General features: G+C 32.7%; 3 protein-coding genes across 4 annotated transcripts in view; 1 reads left to right on the top strand and 2 right to left on the bottom strand.

The window, feature by feature from the left end:
• LOC148299888 (uncharacterized) overlaps positions 1–1,255 on the top strand; it is a 96,175-nt gene extending 94,920 nt beyond the window's left edge. For both annotated transcript variants that reach the window (XM_088275532.1, XM_088275531.1), the window contains exon 10: positions 1,031–1,255. In XM_088275532.1, coding sequence (XP_088131658.1) covers positions 1,031–1,182 — 152 coding nt within the window. In that variant the 3' untranslated portion in view covers positions 1,183–1,255. The remainder of the gene's footprint in view (positions 1–1,030) is intronic.
• Positions 1,256–6,961: 5,706 nt separating this feature from the next.
• LOC148299887 (mitochondrial import inner membrane translocase subunit Tim22-like) lies at positions 6,962–10,590 on the bottom strand. The gene is made up of 3 exons (XM_088275530.1): positions 10,153–10,590; positions 8,493–8,756; positions 6,962–7,175 (listed from the first exon to the last, which is right to left on the bottom strand). The coding sequence occupies exons 1-3, from the start codon at positions 10,385–10,387 to the stop codon at positions 7,093–7,095; spliced, it is 582 nt and encodes a 193-aa protein (XP_088131656.1). The 5' UTR covers positions 10,388–10,590; the 3' UTR covers positions 6,962–7,092.
• Positions 10,591–15,733: 5,143 nt separating this feature from the next.
• LOC148299886 (uncharacterized) overlaps positions 15,734–18,014 on the bottom strand; it is a 66,736-nt gene continuing 64,455 nt past the window's right edge. Inside the window, exon 4 of the mRNA XM_088275529.1 lies at positions 15,734–17,399. Coding sequence (XP_088131655.1) covers positions 16,036–17,399 — 1,364 coding nt within the window. The 3' untranslated portion in view covers positions 15,734–16,035. The remainder of the gene's footprint in view (positions 17,400–18,014) is intronic.

Below are 18,014 nucleotides of genomic sequence, written 5' to 3'. Positions count from 1 at the left end.
GATCGTTTACACATGAAGGAAAGGTGATCAGCCCTCCGCTTCAGGTACTAGTCCAGAGTAATATTGAATAAATATTACAGTGAAAAAGTCACTTATATCTATTTGAACCCCCCTGGGAATCGAACCCGGGACCTCCAGAGCGGTAGCCGAGCGTGCTGACCATAATACTACGGAGGCGGACAAAATAATGAAAATAATCAAGTCAATCATTATTTTTTTGTATTAACACACTTCGGATGGGAAAGGATGGGAAGGTTATTTTTTTGCATTCTGTGCCAGCCTCAATTGAAAAGGCAGAAAAGAAGAAATTATCCGATGTTTTTATATGAATAGTAAATATACTAATCTCTTTGTTAAGGTGTTAACTACAATATATCTACATAATTATCAAATCCCGTCGCCAGCGATCCGCAGGCGCAAAATATACATACCTGAAATGTGTTAAAAGTACCTACCTTCAATAAAAAAAATATACACATGTTATCAGTGTCTCAATTTTTATTTGTAAATGAAGGAATATAGAAGTTCAGACTTCTGAACTTCTATCTTCTCAGACATACCAGGGCCTACAGCATTGAATTTGGCTGGCTTGAGTTATCAATTTTTCTTCTTCAGACCCTTATCCGCACCCCGATAGTGCACAGGGCACTGCATCATATAAGTGCCCTGTTATCTTGATCACTAACACATGAAGGAAAGGTGATCAGCCGTCCGCTTCAGGTACCAGACCAGGGTAATATTGAATAAATATTAGATTAAAAAATCACTTTTATTTATTCAACCCTCCCCCTGGGAATCGAACCCGGGATCTCCAGAACGGTAGCCGGGCATGCTAACAATGGTAACAGTGTAATGACACTGCGGAGACTGAAATTTTAACACTTGTGTAATGTTCTCCATTCTGCCCATCATTAAACATCTATATTGCATTAATTCTTGAAACTGGTTCAATGAGCTTTTAAAATCTAAGAGCCACAGGTAAATAAACTTTGAATGGTTTTGAAATTAAGAGTTTTTTGTCCGCTTTCAGTGATGATGCATCGCTCAAAAGAAGCGTTGATATCCCAAAAGGAAGCGGAAGTAGGAGCCCTATTTTCCGACGGAAGACTACTAAGCGCGAGGAGAGGACTATACCGAGGTCCATCAGCTGCACTAGCCGACTCTTTAGGCTACCTCCCTTAAACATGTCTATATATTTATTTTTTAAATAACTTGTAAATTTTTTATTATTTTTACTTTTTTTAGTAGTTACGAGGTGAAAGTTTTTTACGACGTTTACCTTTAGAGTGCTGAGAATCGGTATAATGACTCTGTTATACTTTGCCAAAAGCGCGGTCATCAATTTATTGACGATGACGCCAGTGTATTTTGGCGGTCGAGATGGGATGTTGTGTCGCAGCATACGCGTTTCTCAAATTCTGATTCGTCAATAATATTCACAAATAAACAAATTTAACTAATTTGTAGTGAAAAATAGAAGTAGATTTTTGTAAAAACTTTGTTTTTGCCCTTAAAATGTCCACTGAATTTGAAATGTGCTATTTTAGCAAAAAAGTCTTCAGCAATTTTAGCAAACAAATCTCAGCACTAAAATATTTAAAAATATGTAATTACATAACATGTATGCATTTATGCATATATATTTAAGAGTTATTAATTGATTTTAAGCAGTTTTAATGTTCTTTAATCTGATTTTGGGGGATATCAATCTCATATATATTAGATTATCTATATATTAGATTATCATAATTTATTAAGATAGCATTTTTCACATTTAATTACTCATTAATACTAAATATTACTATACTGTCTAAAAGTAAAAATTGTACAAACTTATCTCTTTGCAGGAGAGGTATCTATACTTTAGTATGTATCTTCTTTTTCTAACTCTTGTCAGCACCCAATGGTGCATAGGGCACTGCTTCGTATCGACGCAGTGTTTTCTCGGTCGCTAACTACATGAAGGCTAGGTGATCAGTCTTGTACGTCAGCCAATTAGTCCAGAATTTAAGAATGAAGAATTACTTATATTTTATTTCCCGCTCCTTGAGAATTGAACCGGGAACCTCTAAAATGGTGCCAGAATACGCCAACCGCTATGCCACATAGGTGGATAATATTATAGAGCTATTATATTGAGATTATCTTTGTAAATAAACACGGTGAATGTTATATACAAGTTTATATGGAAGTGTTTTAAGTATATAAGTGGGACATTCCATTTTTTCATATGTTACTTTTCTATAATGATTTGCTAATATATATGAAACTCTTTCAGTACATTTTCTACTGGTGTATAAATTAAAAGAAAATTTAGTTTATTGTTTTTAAAAAAATTAAAGGTTTTTTGACGTAATATAATCTATAAATATATTTTGGAAATTTAAACAAAAAAATTCAGAGATATTTTATTATTAATCAAATTCAAGCAAATAGGCAAATCTAGTATTCTCTAATACATGTCCTTATTTATTAAAACCTCTCTTGCAGACAGCTTTGAAATTTTTACTTTTATGACGAAAAATAGCATTAAATATTTGCATTAAACAATGTCCATAGTTTAATGAAATAATTTGAATATTTTCTAAATAACTGGTTCTGGTATAAACATAATATTCATATGCAATCATTAGCTTATAAAAATACTCGGGATCATAAATTATAATCCTCAATTCATAAATTTGTGCATATTGCTAGGAATTTTTTAAACAGTACTTAAAATAAATTGAGCTGTCAAAAAAATTTAAACATTGGATCATCAACAACCAATCAGATAATGGTGTTGTGTCTTGGTATTAAAATGTTAATTGCAATTTTCTCTGAGCATAGCACAGCTATTTTGCATAAGTCTGTTTTGTGTTGTTAATTTGAGTGTTGCCATAAGAACTACAAAAGTACCTTTCCACTGAGAAGAGAATGTCTTCATACATTATGATGTGCAACATGTTAAAAAAATATGTTGCACATCATAAATGTATGAAGACAGTCCTGCGCACCGGATTCATGGATAAATGAGTGGAATATTTTTTTATGTGATGATATATCTGTAGGAGCAGATGATGAGATGCAGATGACATATCGCTCACTCCTTTCAACAATGTCAAATATCAAAAAACTTGATTTTTCAGGAGATAGTTTTTAAAGTTTAAAAATATAAAACAATGTATTAAAAATAAATATCAAGTCACTTATTGACCTTTTTACGGTGCAACAGATCTTTTTAGGTAAAACCTGAATGTTTTTTCTCCATTTGAAAAATATTTAGTATATTTAAAAAAATAATTGAACAATACCTTTTCTTCAAAATGCAAAAACGAAACTTTCTGCCCTGTAGCGGGTAAATATTATGTGAAAAATATGCCGCTTTTGCTGGGATATAGTAAATTTTCAGGGCATTCCGAAAACATGCACAACTGAAAATTGGCGATTTTTGATACATGATGTTGTTGAAAGGAGTGAACGATATGTGTAGGAGCTTAATGAATGTGAAAGATATTCTAGCTATTTAGGAAATGAAAAAGAATAGGTACTTTAGGCAATGAAAGAATTGCATTAATGGCAACACCATTCAATGTTTTATGTACTAGCTAACAACTTGAGAATATATGGAACTCAATGCTTGTTATTTTAAACTATACACTGTTTTAAAAATTCTAAAATATGCACCAATTTATGAATAAGCATTCTAATATAAGGTGTATATAAAGTTTATGGGATTTTTGGGGATGGATAACTTTAAATGTATTGTAAAAAGTAAAAATCTCTTTGCTCTTGTGAATAAATAATGGATAGTTTTAAATAATGTTTTGAGGAGTACCTACTTATAATAATTTGACGGGGGATGATTGTTGATTTATTTTATATAATGGAGAAACCAACCCCCTTACAATTATTATGACATTTCAAAATATAAACTTGTTTAAGTTGATAAACGTAGTCTTAAGTAATTCTGTAACAAATATCTCAGTTTGTGCAATATTTTTCATTTTTTAATTATGTATTACGTTGGAGTTTGTTTGACTCTTTTGATTTGTTTTATTTTAGTATATTTTTTTACAATTTTTGTTGTTATCTTTTGATGTTTGGAAATATTAAAGTAAATCTAAATGATGTTAATATAGTTGTGAAACTTTGTTTTTCAAGCAAATAATGTTTATTTATGATTCAGGAAGCTGGCAAATAATCGAAATTAAAGGGCAGATCAAAATGATATCACAGAGTGATGTGATTAGGCTTATGCCTCATCCAATGTTGGTATTATTTTGTATGTTTCATACAAAATAATACGTTATATATCGCTCACTCCTTTCAAGAAAGTCATAAATCAAAATACTTGATTTTTCAGGAGAACGTTTTTAAAGTTTAAAAATATAATAGAATGTATTAAAAATAAATATCAAGCCACTTATTAAACTTTTTACTGTGCAACATATTATTTTAGGTAAAACCTGAAGGTTTTTTCTCCATTTGAAAAAAATTAAGTATATTTATAAAATAATTAAACAATACCTTTTCTTCAAAATGCAAAAACAACACTTTCTGCCCTGTAGCGGGTAAATATTAAAACAACACTTTCTGCTCTTTGCTGGGATATAGTACATTTTCTGGGCATTACGAAAACATGCACAACTGAAAATTGACGATTTTGATTTATGACGTTCTTGAAAGGAGTGAGCGATATCTTAACACATTGTTGTCGGGCAGTTTTTTCATCAACCCCTACTCAAATTGGTATACTAATTAGGGTCGTATACTAATCACAAGTAACCGCAAACCCAATTTTGATCTGTAGAAGGTTTTTTAGCCTATCTCACATTTAAAAGTAAGCAAAAGCAAATAGAATGCTTATAAGCATCTCCCGCTCTCTACCAACAGTATGTAAAATACACTTAAGCGTTTCCCGCAAACAATGTGTTAAAATCATATATTTGAAATAAAAAAACTTGCCTTTTTCAAATAACATCCTTATTAAAACTGAGTATATCAAATACGATAATCTTCCTTAGCAATCAATATCTTTTTATTGCAATCAAACAGAAGGATGCTGAAGTACAGATCGTTAGAAAAATAAGTTTAAAACTATAATTAAAATCTTGCAATGAAAACTTGTCATATTTTTAAAATTAATTTCGATAATAAAGCATTTACTTATTTATAAGGAGCTGTGCAATGAAGCGTAAGGTTTCTTTTGTCAAATGAAGTAGTATATGATAAAAAATAATAAAATTTCTTTGATTTTTACTGCTATTCAGATGGTGATTGCGTTTTTCTGAATTATTATGCTGTGGTCTTGTTATGCAGACATTTTAGCAACCATTACAGCGGTCATCATCAACTATAATTTTCGACAAACTCTTCCTCCTGGCTTCATCCCAACTTATTGTCTTTGTAGACTATCGGGATCGCTCTCCTCATCCTCAGGCTGTAGGTTCTTCTATCTTGGACAACGTCACCTAGGCCATGCCTTCGTATCATATTTGTACCATCCATGAATTCTTTGGCCTTCCTCTGTCTTTCGAGGAAAATCCATGGCGATTGCCTGGTTGTCAATATGATCAGGTTCTCTGCGTCCTATGTGCCCATACCATCTCAATTGCCTTTCCTCTACCTTACAATAGTTGTGTTTTCCGAAAATTTTCGACAAACTATGAAATAATAACCCGGAAAAACGCAATCAAGTAAAAATTATCATGTAATGAAATTTTTTCATTCACTTCATAGACAAAAGACATGTATTAGATTTAATATATTGTTATATTATTAGTTAAGTGATATTTTTAATGTTTCATACCTTATATAAATGTGCAATTTTTCAATCCCATGTGCAATACTGGAAGATGCAATATATTTTAAATAAATTGATAAGAATTACGAGGCTTTTATTTTTTTACTTAAAATTTTACAAAGATGGAAATTTTAGAGTGTTGTTTCAGCAATAAGTGGTGGACAGACTTCTGCACTCTATTGATGCAGCAATAACATGGTTGTAAGTACTTCTTTTCTAACCCATATCTGCACTCAATGGTGCAAAGGGCACTGCATTGTATTGATGCAGTTTGATCTTGATCATTAACTGCATGAAGGTAAGTAGTTCCGTGCGTCATGTACCAGTCCAGGATGATATTAAATAAACATGAAAGCGAAAATCTTCTTGTTTTCCTTCTTGGTGCCTGTACTCAATAGTGCAAAGAGCACTGCATTGTATCGACGCAGTGTTATCTTGATCATTAATTGCATGAAGGTAAGTAGTCCCGTGCGACATGTACCAGTCCAGGATGACATTAAATAAACATGAATATAAAAAATAATTGTTTTTCTTTACGGTGTAGCCTTGTGGCCAGTTTTTAAGAGGGAATAGCCTCCTGCAATGTAGATTTGGAAATCCATCTCATTAGTGGTCTGCCCAGAAATTGTCTACCTTGGTGTTAGCCGTACAGTGCAATACAGGGGAGTCTGGATGGTTTTATTTTACTCACATACCGCATACCTATCTTCTTTGTTATCTGAGTGTAAAAATCATATATTTATTTAGACTCCCCGGGAATCGATCCTGGAACCTCCAGTATCTCACGATATTTTCCTTCTTGCACATGCTCCGGATATCAATGTTATTAACTGAGTTGATCTGATCAAATATATGATCATTTTCATCGTTAACTGAGATGACCTGATGAAATATGGAAAATGTTAATAATATTAGTATATAACCACTCCACGAGATTTTTATGTCTACCCGTCTCTTCGTCAGGACAATCGCTACCACAGCATGCAAACAATACTACCCTTCACTACCATAGTACCAGGGTACGTCTCGAAACCGGTAGACATAAAAATCTCGGTGACTGGTTATATACTAATACATATTATTAACATTTTTGTAAAAAAAAAATAAGTAAAAATGACTAACCACAAAGTAAATGCTTTAAATATTAATAATATTGAAAATAAAGAAGATAAAAGATTTTTGGTAATATTTTAATAGAAAAAAATTTAATCTATACATATTTACAAACACTATCGTTGTCAATCATTCTTTATCTTACAATCATTCATTGTAACGGAATAATATTTATTCTTGGCATTATCTGCAGACTAACGACTGCGCATATAATAATCAATAACAGTTGAAAAGGCAGCAAAACCAGCAGCGCCTACAATTCCAGCTCGCAAACCAGCTGTAAATAACATAAAAATATATATATTATGCATACAGGTTATCAAAATTTGAAATTAAGTTATGAAAACAGTATTAAAATATCAAGAAAATAATAAAATGATGACGAAATAGTATTATTAACCTATCTATGAATGAGTTTGTGCAAATTAAACCATGTCAGTACATTAGTTTGGCCAAAACCATATCAGAATATCAATGAAACTGTCTGTATTATAATAATTACAGTAAAACTGAAGGTAATTTGTGAAAAAGTCCACAGATGTCACTGCAAGTCCTTTTTTTTTAAATTACCTAACGTCCAAGTGACTCTGAAATCTAGCTACGGCTTATGCAAGACCGTTTATCATGTCCCTACTCAGGCTTCAACTTTATAAGTTTCATAGCCTATGCCTACTTGTGAGTAGATTTACTCTTTATGTTTAAATTTACATTATCTACTGACACTTCGTGATGGAATTGCATTTTAAATATATTATTAGATTAAAACCAATATTTTTAGCTTTTCCACTTTATTTTTATTTGACCAGCGACCGGGTTTCGTCGTTACCGACATCACCAGACTGGTGGGAGGCTATACAAATTGTTATGTTATATATAAAACAAGGCAGGAGTTGATAACCATGATTTGATATAATTTTATTGAGAACTTGAATTCACAAAATTAAATTAATTTCTCAATAAAATTATATCAAATCATGATTATCAACTCCTGCCTTGTTTTATATATAACATAACAATTTGTATAGCCTCCCACCAGTCTGGTGATGTCGGTAACGACGAAACCCGGTCGCTGGTCAAATAAAAATAAAGTGGAAAAGCTAAAAATATTGGTTTTAATCTAATAATATATTTAAATTTACTATAATTTAATGTAATTCATGAGTGAAAATTCTAGGCAAAAACACTCGCTGGCTGCTAAGTCCTATTTTTAGAATATACATTTATATTGAATTTTTTTATCATTTTTATTAAATTTATAACCTTTCAATAACTCTTTTCTATTCAAAAGGATATACAATTTGTTTAAAAAAAATGTATTTTCTCAATGCAAAAACGGTGTTTTAAGAAGAAAATCATTTGCGTAAAATGTTACCTGGATTAAGAGAAATTACTTAACGAATACTGCGCCTTAAAAATTTCCTGTTCTATTAAAACTATTTCGAAGATAAACTTATTTTTTCAATACAAAAAAGGTATTGTAAGTAAAAAATCGATTATGTCAAACGTTACCTGGGTTAAAAGAAAATTAAGTTGCAATTTATCTCCTATATTTATTGGTCAATATCATATCTAATAAGTATCTATAATATCATACCTCTTAGTCCGATAAGACCTCCGGTCACTCCTCCCGCATATGTGCCATTCTTCCAGTCCGATTTCCCCCGAGCCGACTCGATGTTACACTCGATGAGTGCAAACACGGCTCCGATCATGGCAAAGTTCTTGGCGTAGCTGAGCGTGGTCCCCTTCATCTCCCGGAAGATCTCCCGGGCTGTTTGTTGCTTCTCTGGCCCCACACTCGCAACATTCGGGTTGACTGACGACGTAAACAGACCAATCGCCGCTCCCAAACCATACCCTTGTAAGAAAAAAAAATACTGAGGGATCTAATTGGCTGTCCAAGGTCAAAATATAGTAAAGGACATTTATTTGTAGTACTTTTTTTAAGTAGAATCTCCTTAATCCAAAAAAGCAACAAAAAAAAACGTACTACATAAAAATCCCTTACTGTGTTTTAAGTTTGGACAGCCGTAATGGTACGAATTGTAACAAGTTACGATGCGAGCAATGGTATAGTCAGTACAGCGAACCGAGAGCGTTTCGAGTACTCTATCCAATGTTCGGATGCTCGCCGCGAATGTACGTTACGACGAAACGCGGAGGTCAGTGCTCCGCACCTTAAAAGGTGTGTGAGATAAAATGCAGTGTGTGAGATAAAAGAGGAAAGGAAGATATGTTGAAAGCTGTCCCACTGCATTTCTAGATCTGATACAGCATCTAGGCTTCCTGACAGACCTGCTCTTGCAAAGCAATTTTTAAAAGCAATTTGAGGAAAAGAAGAGATAGGAATATAAAAAATTCATTGATAGTACTACGGTAAAACCTTGTTATAACAGTGTAATTGAGAGGAGGTGGCATCTGTTAAAGCCAAAAGTCCGTTATATAAAGATATGTTAAAAAAATATATCCCTCACTCCTTTCAAGAATAAAACAAAAAGCTTTTTCAGGAGAACGTTTTTAAAGTTTAAAAATATAATACAATGTATTAAAAATTAATATCAAGCCACTTATTGAACTTTTTACTGTGCAACAGATCTTTTAAGGTAAAACCTGAAGGTTTTTTCTCCATTTGAAAAATATTTAGTTTATTAAAAAAAATTATTAAACAATACCTTTTCTTCAAAATGCAAAAACAACGCTTTCTGCCCCGTAGTGGGTAAATATTGAGTTAAAAATATGCCTCTTTTGCTGGGATATAGTACATTTTCTGGGCATTCCGAAAACATGCATAACTAAAAATTGACAATTTTTGATTTATGACGTTCTTGAAAGAAGTGAGCGATATGTACTGGTTACCCTTACCCATTAGTGGTGAGTATAAACAATCTCTACTCATGTATAAATCAATACATAAACCGAGTCCAGAGTATTTAAAAGAGCTATGTATTTATAGACGCCTCACTCTTCAATCGGCAATTTTTTTTAAAACAGAAATACTTTTTTATATTATTTACAAAAATACTTCAATTTCATACTATTTCTGTAGGCCTAAGCGGCTCATAATTAAAAATAGGTATCAAATTGTGGTAGAGTGGGTTCGAACTCAGAAACTCTGACTCAAGAGTCCGCGACGCTAACCACGGGACCACAACCCGACACTATAGGTTTAGATATTATAGGTATCTCAACTGTAACGAAGCCTCTATAGTTTTATATATTTCACATTTCACAGTCAAAAAGAACAACTATCTTACCTATAACACAGCTCATGAGAGATTTGAAAGCGCAGCTTTCAACGGCAGATTCGATCATTTTCTCCTCATTTGCTTTTATTTTGACCGGACCAAATGTTCTAGGGATGATGATATTTTCACGATACCTCGTGTTGTTCCCTACCAAATACTTTCCCAGTGAATCCCAATCATTTTTCTCAATGAAAGCCCTCACTTCTTTAGATATTGGAACACTTCCACTTGCGTTTTCAGACATTTTTTCAAATAATCTAATCCGATTTTTTAAAATTACTTAACAGTTAGATCATATTCTGTAATTCTATTCACGATTCACAAATAAATACAGAGAATATTAATCATTTTATCATAACCATGTAATCAAAAATTAAATACTTCGTAATTCTAACCTCAAACGACTTTTTGACAACTGATTCTTTTTATTTGGTTTTAAGGCGCTAGGGAAAAATTTTTCAGGTACACCAACTTAAGGAGTTATATTCGAGAGGTACCTACGTTCGACATTAAAACAAAATATAGTTTTCTATTCATTTATAATCAAAACATATCCAAAATATGTGCCCCATTTTACAGAATACGTGTACCGAATAGGTTCGTCTTATGTATTAAAGTAAAATTTGTAAAGGAAAATATAATATTCATGTCACATCAAAGTAACCCAGAAAAATTATTTGATGATTGGAATTTATAACAATTAAGTACAAACGTTTATTCCTTTGATATATGTATTAAGATCATTCGAAGCCAATTCTCAAAACACTTAGTGTAATTTTCACCTTTAAAAAGTCCAAAACACTTTAGTCAGCACTTTTTCTTTTATTTGAATTTTCACTTGCAATGAGTAGTAATAGCGCCAATTATTTTTGAAATAATTTTCTTAATCATAGTTTTTTTTAACATTGTTATTTGCTTCTCTAATATCAATTGCTATCTCCACATGTCTTTAAATTACATTAAATATTCAAATCACCAATTTAAACCATTATTAAAAACTTATAACTTTTTTTTTTAACTTTTACTTTTTTAGTGGTATAATAGTATAATATAATAAAACATAATTTGGTAATAAATCAAATCAATTATTCTATAATGCTTCTGTTTTTGTAGAACTAAGTGATTGTTTTAAAAAAACATTGAAAGTTAAAGAAATTATTTAAATTGAACCGATCTTTCGCCGATATATATCTGAATGACGGTCATTAGTGTTTTTTTTATATAAATATTAATCTGGTATTATTATTCTATTACGTACAATTTCATGGAATAAAAATTAATATATTCGCCGCAAGTTGTAAATGTAATGAAAAACGTTCACGAATATATATATATATATATATATATATATATATATATATATATATATATATATATATATATATATATATATATATATATATATATATATATATATATATATATATATATATATATATATATATATATATATATATATATATATATATATATATATATATATATATATATATATATATATATATATATATATATTTAATAAAAATAATAATAAAACCCTTATCCGCAACCCAATGGTGCATAAGGCACTGTGTCATATTAACGCAGTGTTATCTTAATCGTTTACACATGAAGGAAAGGTGATCAGCCCTCCGCTTCAGGTACCAGTCCAGGGTGATATTGAATAAATATTACAGTGAAAAAATCACTTATATTTATTTTACCCCCCTCGGGAATCGAACCCGGGACCTCCAGAACGGTAGCCGAGCGTGCTGACCATTACGCGACGGAGGCGGAGGTGATGAAACGCCACACTCTTCTGTCCTGACATACACTCCTAGCTTCCTTCATATCCATACATCTAGTCAAACATGCCCTCCGATTACGCAGACTTTTCACACCGCCAGATTTTAGGTTCTGATTGATCTGATCGTGCCAAGTCTCACATTCGTCATTTATACTTTCTTAGTCATTCTCTCGTTATTAAATTAATGTCTCCTTTGAAAATGCTACACGATATTAAAACATAAATACAACATATAATAGTAAACAATATTTAAAAAGGACACTACATAATTTAAAAACGGTGTCCTTATTAAACAGTGAATATCAAACTATATATTTTCACAGGATTACTTTTTAACTGGGTAAAAATAAAAATTAATTAAGAATCCTTTTTAAAGTTTTATTGTTCAGTAGATTATAAAATATATTTTTTACAATAAATGTAGCAAAAACGAAAAATTATTACATTTTCTGGTTATACAATTTTTCATAAAATTAAAGAGAATAATAATAATCTCCAGCAAGAGCAACTTATAATTTGAGACGATAAAGTAAGAAATGATACAATAAATATTCTCAAATATTGAAATCGTTGTAGAATAGTATTCATATTTACATGAATTCTGTGCAAAAATGGCAAACACATATATTTTAAAAGCATAATAATATGAAAGAATGAATTTCAAATTAATGTTTTATTATTTTTTTAACATCAACATAGATGAAGAAGAATATTTAAGGGTATTTACAGGGCTTACGAACGTCATTGGCCACTTTACACACGTGTAACATTCACCAATTCTACCCATGATTGATAACCACATTCTTGGAACTTCTATATATATATTGTTCAAATTTGAAACATTTTGGTGGAATCACTAGAGACATCTATGGTGAGATGAAAGAAGCTTTTTTGTTTTAAATCAAATAATTTAAATAAAATGTTTAAAGTATTTTTTAACAACACAATATAGTATGTTACATCTTGAAAAATAATTGCATATTAGTTAGTAATAATAAAAATAAAAATAGTCAGATTAATAATGACTTACTTTTAATACATTCGGTAGATTATTATTTCTTTTTAATTATTGATTATAATTTACAATATTACAGTATTTTATCATTATTATTATTACGAAATATGGCATCATGAAAAATAAGATGTATGTACATTTAAAAAATCCATATCACCGAAAAATACATTCGGCACTGGGATTCGATAAGGATATGGACTCTTAAACTGCGTAGTAAAGATAAGTTCAACTTAAGATAACTTTTTTTATAGTAAAAGTAAAAGAGTTATCATCCTTGTGTAGATAACTTTAACTTTATTTTTGGGCTGAAATTACAGTCAAAAATAGATGAGTTAACTTTGTGTAGATAACTTAAACTTTGCTTCTCTAACGGCATTGGCATTTTGTAACAGTATGTTGATCAATATTGTCAAGAAGTTAATGTCAAATTTTCACTATAATTATAAAGAAAAAAAAGCTTTAAGAGTGTAGATTGCTTTTAACTTATTATAACATTTACTTGGTGACAACCGGTTTTAAAATGCGAAAGCCGTTAGAAATAAAAATTCAGAAGTAAAATTATGTACACTATGAAGATAAATGGGTACATTTTTCTTTGAAACAGACCTCCATAATCTACAATTAGTAAAAATATATTAGTTACTCATAAATGTCATAATTATAAATACATTTTTCGGCAGTGTTTCATGAGACGACACATTACGGCAGCCATTAACAATTATTATAGTTTTCTCTTCACGCGAAATGTCAATAAAATGGCGATGGCAAAAAAACACACCTAATATAAAACTACACAATTTTAGTGTTTGATTTGTTCATTCTTTTTGCGTCTCTTCATTGTCTTTCCATCTGCCTACAATAATCGCATATTGATGTAAATGTTCTTCAGGAATACGCCTCCAAATGAATTGGAGAGTTTCCACCATAACATGTTGCGTTCCAGTTGTCTGTTATGTTAATTCTGTCAATATGATCAGACTTGATCGATATCTGTTGGCGAGCCGGCACGGAAATCGATTCATTAAAATTCGCAATAGCAATTTTATAATTTGATATAACCCAGATCCAATAGAGGCCAACAGTAGGCAAGTTCCAAATAATTAATGATACTGAGTTATTTCTGAACGCGTGGAATACAAAATATACTACTAGTGAATAATACATGGGTACCTATTTTTTTTCAAAGGAAAGTACAGTATCGCTCATTTGCTGTAACAATAACATATTAAAATTGTTTTTAGTTATTACTTTAGAAAGATGTGTGAATCTTTAATTACAAATGTAACAATTTTTAACACTCAAATCTCTGCGAGAGACCGTTAGTTTTGAAAACAAACGAGTTTTTACATAACCTCAAAAATATCTACGACCTATTTTTTCACTCTAATATTTATTAAATATAACCCTGGACTGGTACCTGAAGCGAAGGGCGGATCACTATTTCTTTATGTGTTAACACTCAAGAAAACAGTGCGTTTATATGATGCAGTGCCCTATGCACCATCGGGTGCGGATAAGGGTTTGAACAATTATACCATTTAATATGTCACTTTGTTTGATGGCTGCCAATGTTCAATATATCGAAATAATACAATATTTTTTTGATAGGAAATTAGTCAGATATCGAAGAGATTTTTTATCGATTTAAGACGTCATAACCTTACTTTTGATAGTCAACATAAACTTCGAGTAAAAAATAATGCTCGTGTTATGCGTAAAAGAGACTTTTCATAAAATATTGCACAGGTAGGTACCGATATAAATTGTAATTGAAAATCCAATCAAAAATCCTTTATATTTAACGAGAAATAAAAGTTGACCGCCTTAATACGTAAATAAGATGAGGGTAGGCTACGGGAACCTGAACATTCGTAATATCTCTGTTGTATGGATATTTTCTCACATTTTGTAATTTTCGGGTGAAAGACTCAAATTTGTCTCGCGAAGAAAATGGATGGTCTTTTTTATTTAGTACCTAGTAAATGAGCGATACAAAAGTTTGAGCATCTGGGCTTTATGTCAAAGGCTAGAATAATTATTCCGTCAAGTTGGTGCTTGATTTCGCGCGGCAAAAGAAAGCGCGCGCTTTGCAATGTCAAAGTGACACTTGTCACAAAGTGATGCCGCGCATTATTTGACATTTGAACTGAAAATATCGAAGATGAAAGCTAACGCATGACGCGACACAGTATCGTAGTTCCGGTTGGGCTTTAAATTTAAAATAACACCACTTAAATATTCAATAATATATCTATAAACAAAAGAAAAATAAAACAATCACCAGCGCGATACGAATCTACGAATTAATTTGACACTCATTTCAAAAGTTGGCAAAAATGTATCCAACTCATGGCAACACTAGGGTATAAGTGAGTGCCCTAGCCATTCTGTTATTCTCTAGTTCCTACCTACAATTCTTCTTACATTTCCTCTCCCGAATAGCAGAAATGTCCTTCATTTGCGACATTCGTATCTCAAACTACTTCTCAATTCAAGAATTTGGATCGCAGACTGATCACCTTACCTTCACAAATTATGATCAAATTTAATGACCTGATGTGGTCCCCTTTGCGCCATCTGAGTGCGTATAGGGCCTAGAGAAGAAGAATGCTATACCATATATGAGTACAGTAGAACCCCGAAAATCCGAACTACATAATTGGGGCTGTGGCTTGTTCGGATTTGGAAAATTTCGGATTAGCCGAGAATTTTGTAATACAGTACATACATCGTACTAATATCTAGTACTAGTATATAATATTACAGTACTTGATTAGCAATATTGTATATTTTATTAACTAAATTAGGTTATATTCAATAATTTTACGTAATTATAAGTGTGTCTTTGCGTGTTTTAAAAATGTTTTCATACAAATACTTTTCTTCAAAACCTCGTTCGAATTTTCTGCGATTTCGGATTTCTGGGGTTCTACTGTATATCATTCTTATAATAATTGACAGTTTTCTGGCAGCTACACCTTTTAATGCTTAACTTAATAGAGTAATATACAAATATAATATAAATGTACCATAGTTTTTAAGATTATTTTAAAATAAAAGGCAGTAGAGTTTCAAAGGTTGATTCTTCTTTTCAAAATGGTGCTACAGTCGCCATTCCAACGCGAGTGCGAGCCACAGGCTCTGCATAACTGTGTCTGGCCCTCGGATCTCTTCTCGGCCGATCTGCGTCTCCGTACGGTCTCCTGACAGCATCCCATTCCCTGGACTCCACGGGAATTCTTCCAGGGCCATCTTGAGGCCTGTCATACCGGTCATCTAAGGCTGGAACTCTCCCCATTCTCCCAGATTCGATTTGCCTCTGTCTTTCTTCCAGGAGTTCTATCCTTCCATCTCGAATTGGCTCTTTTTTCGGCATTCTTTCGACTGGGTCGATTTTAGAGCTTCTTGGTTCTGGGTCACGCCGTCTTGGAGGTTCTATGTGCTGGACATACCTGATCTCTTCAAATTGCTTCTCGCTTTCGACTCCTTCGTCATCGCTTCTCGAGTCGTGCTTGTTGTAGCGGTTGTCGAAATATTTGTCGTTACGTTCTCCTTTGTACTCGTAGAATCTCTTTTCCAGCTGAGGCGTTCGTTCTCTCGAATCTCTCGATTCTCTTCTTGGTTCTTCGACATGTCTCGAATCACGATATTCTCTAGGATACTTGAAATCTCTTGGTTCTTTGTATTCCCTAGGATCCCTTGATTCTTTGTATTCTCTGGCATCTCTTGGGTCTCTAACATCCTTATATTCCTTGATGTCTCTGGAATTATCTTTATAATCTCGAGCGTCTCTCGGGTCTTTGATGTTTCTCGAATCTGGAATATCCCTGATGTATCGGGTATCCCTGATATCCCTTACATCCTTAGGTTCCTTGTAATCCCTATAGTCTCTGCTGTCTCTAACATCTCTATGATCTCTGTCGTCTCTGATCGGTCTCTGGTCTCTGAGATCTCTCATGTCGAGTGGATCTCTCAAATCGCGACTGTTCCTCTCTTCTCTGAAATGACGCGAGTCTCTAAAATCTCGGACTTCTTTGTCCCTTCCCCTGCTCAGATCTCGTTCGTCCCTTGAATTTCTCCACACGTCTCTGTGGTCTGCTCTCGCGACAACTCTCGGCATTTCTGCGCGCCTGTCCAAGAGTTCGTCCTCCTCGTCATCCCATTTGGACCGTCTGTCGTTCTTCATGTCTGAAGGCGTCAGAGGTCCCCGGGACAGGACGTTGTTCAAGTTGCGTCGGATTTGTGCACGCTTGTCCAGTTCTTCGGAGATCTTTTCCCTTTCGAGGTTCATGAACTTTTCCTTTGCGACGTGGAACCTGTCCTTTGGCGAGACGGAGCCAGCTGCCCTGAGAAGTGGTTTTGTCGGAGACGGAGAACGCGGGCGGCGCGGTGGCGAAAGGGAAACATCATATCCTTCGTGAAGAAGATAGGCTGTACTGTCTCCCCAGTCCTCCTCTGAAACAAGAAGAGAAAAAAATATAAATAACCATTTGTAAACCTTGTAATTCAGTTCAGTACAGAATATCAGCGTTTGGCTTTAAGGGTTATTCCTTTTGCAACAATGAAAAATTATGTTTGCAACAATTGAAAAGGAAAACTAAAACAAAAAAATAAAATTGTATTAAAACAATAAGCAAACATATAAGACATTGTCTATCCTCGCAACATTTAGTAAATACACTTTCTGAGGTAGGCAGTATACTTATTCATATAAAACATATTTAGTGTAAGTAATATCTATTAAAACCATAACTAGAGTGTTCACGAGGTGTGGGCAGATGACAGATCTCTTGGCTCCTGAATATACGAGATTAGACGGGGATCAGAATAGTTCAGGCGCTATTTAGAGCTGCCTGAGACAAGGACATATACTCTCAAGTCATAGTCGAATAGTGGGAACCTGATATGACACATGAAGAGACAAATATAAGATAAAAGATGATTTAAACATGGAAAATTATATTTTAAAAAATACACTGATAAAACAAATTTGTATCATACACCAACTCTTATTTGCTGCTCCAACTGGCTTTTACAAACTATTATTTTGTATATACATATGGTGAACTT

This window comes from Brachycentrus maculatus, unplaced genomic scaffold (genome assembly GCF_059751285.1).
Source record: "Brachycentrus maculatus isolate JH-2025_06_01 unplaced genomic scaffold, ASM5975128v1 h1tg000905l, whole genome shotgun sequence".
In the NCBI taxonomy this organism is placed as follows: Eukaryota; Metazoa; Arthropoda; class Insecta; order Trichoptera; family Brachycentridae; genus Brachycentrus; species Brachycentrus maculatus.
The sequence above is the reverse complement of the archived record's forward strand: the minus strand, read 5'-3'. Positions and strand labels throughout refer to the sequence as shown.

What these genes read in the sequence shown, in the direction of transcription:
- LOC148299887 (XM_088275530.1), bottom strand. Translation starts at nt 10,387, where the DNA reads ATGTCTGAAAACGCAAGTGGAAGTGTTCCAATATCTAAAGAAGTGAGG. An exon ending in TCTCATGAGCTGTGTTATAG is followed by an intron (nt 8,757 to 10,152) that starts GTAAGATAGTTG and finishes TTTTCTTACAAG; the next exon opens with GGTATGGTTTGGGAGCGGCG. An exon ending in AGGTCTTATCGGACTAAGAG is followed by an intron (nt 7,176 to 8,492) that starts GTATGATATTAT and finishes TGTTATTTACAG; the next exon opens with CTGGTTTGCGAGCTGGAATT.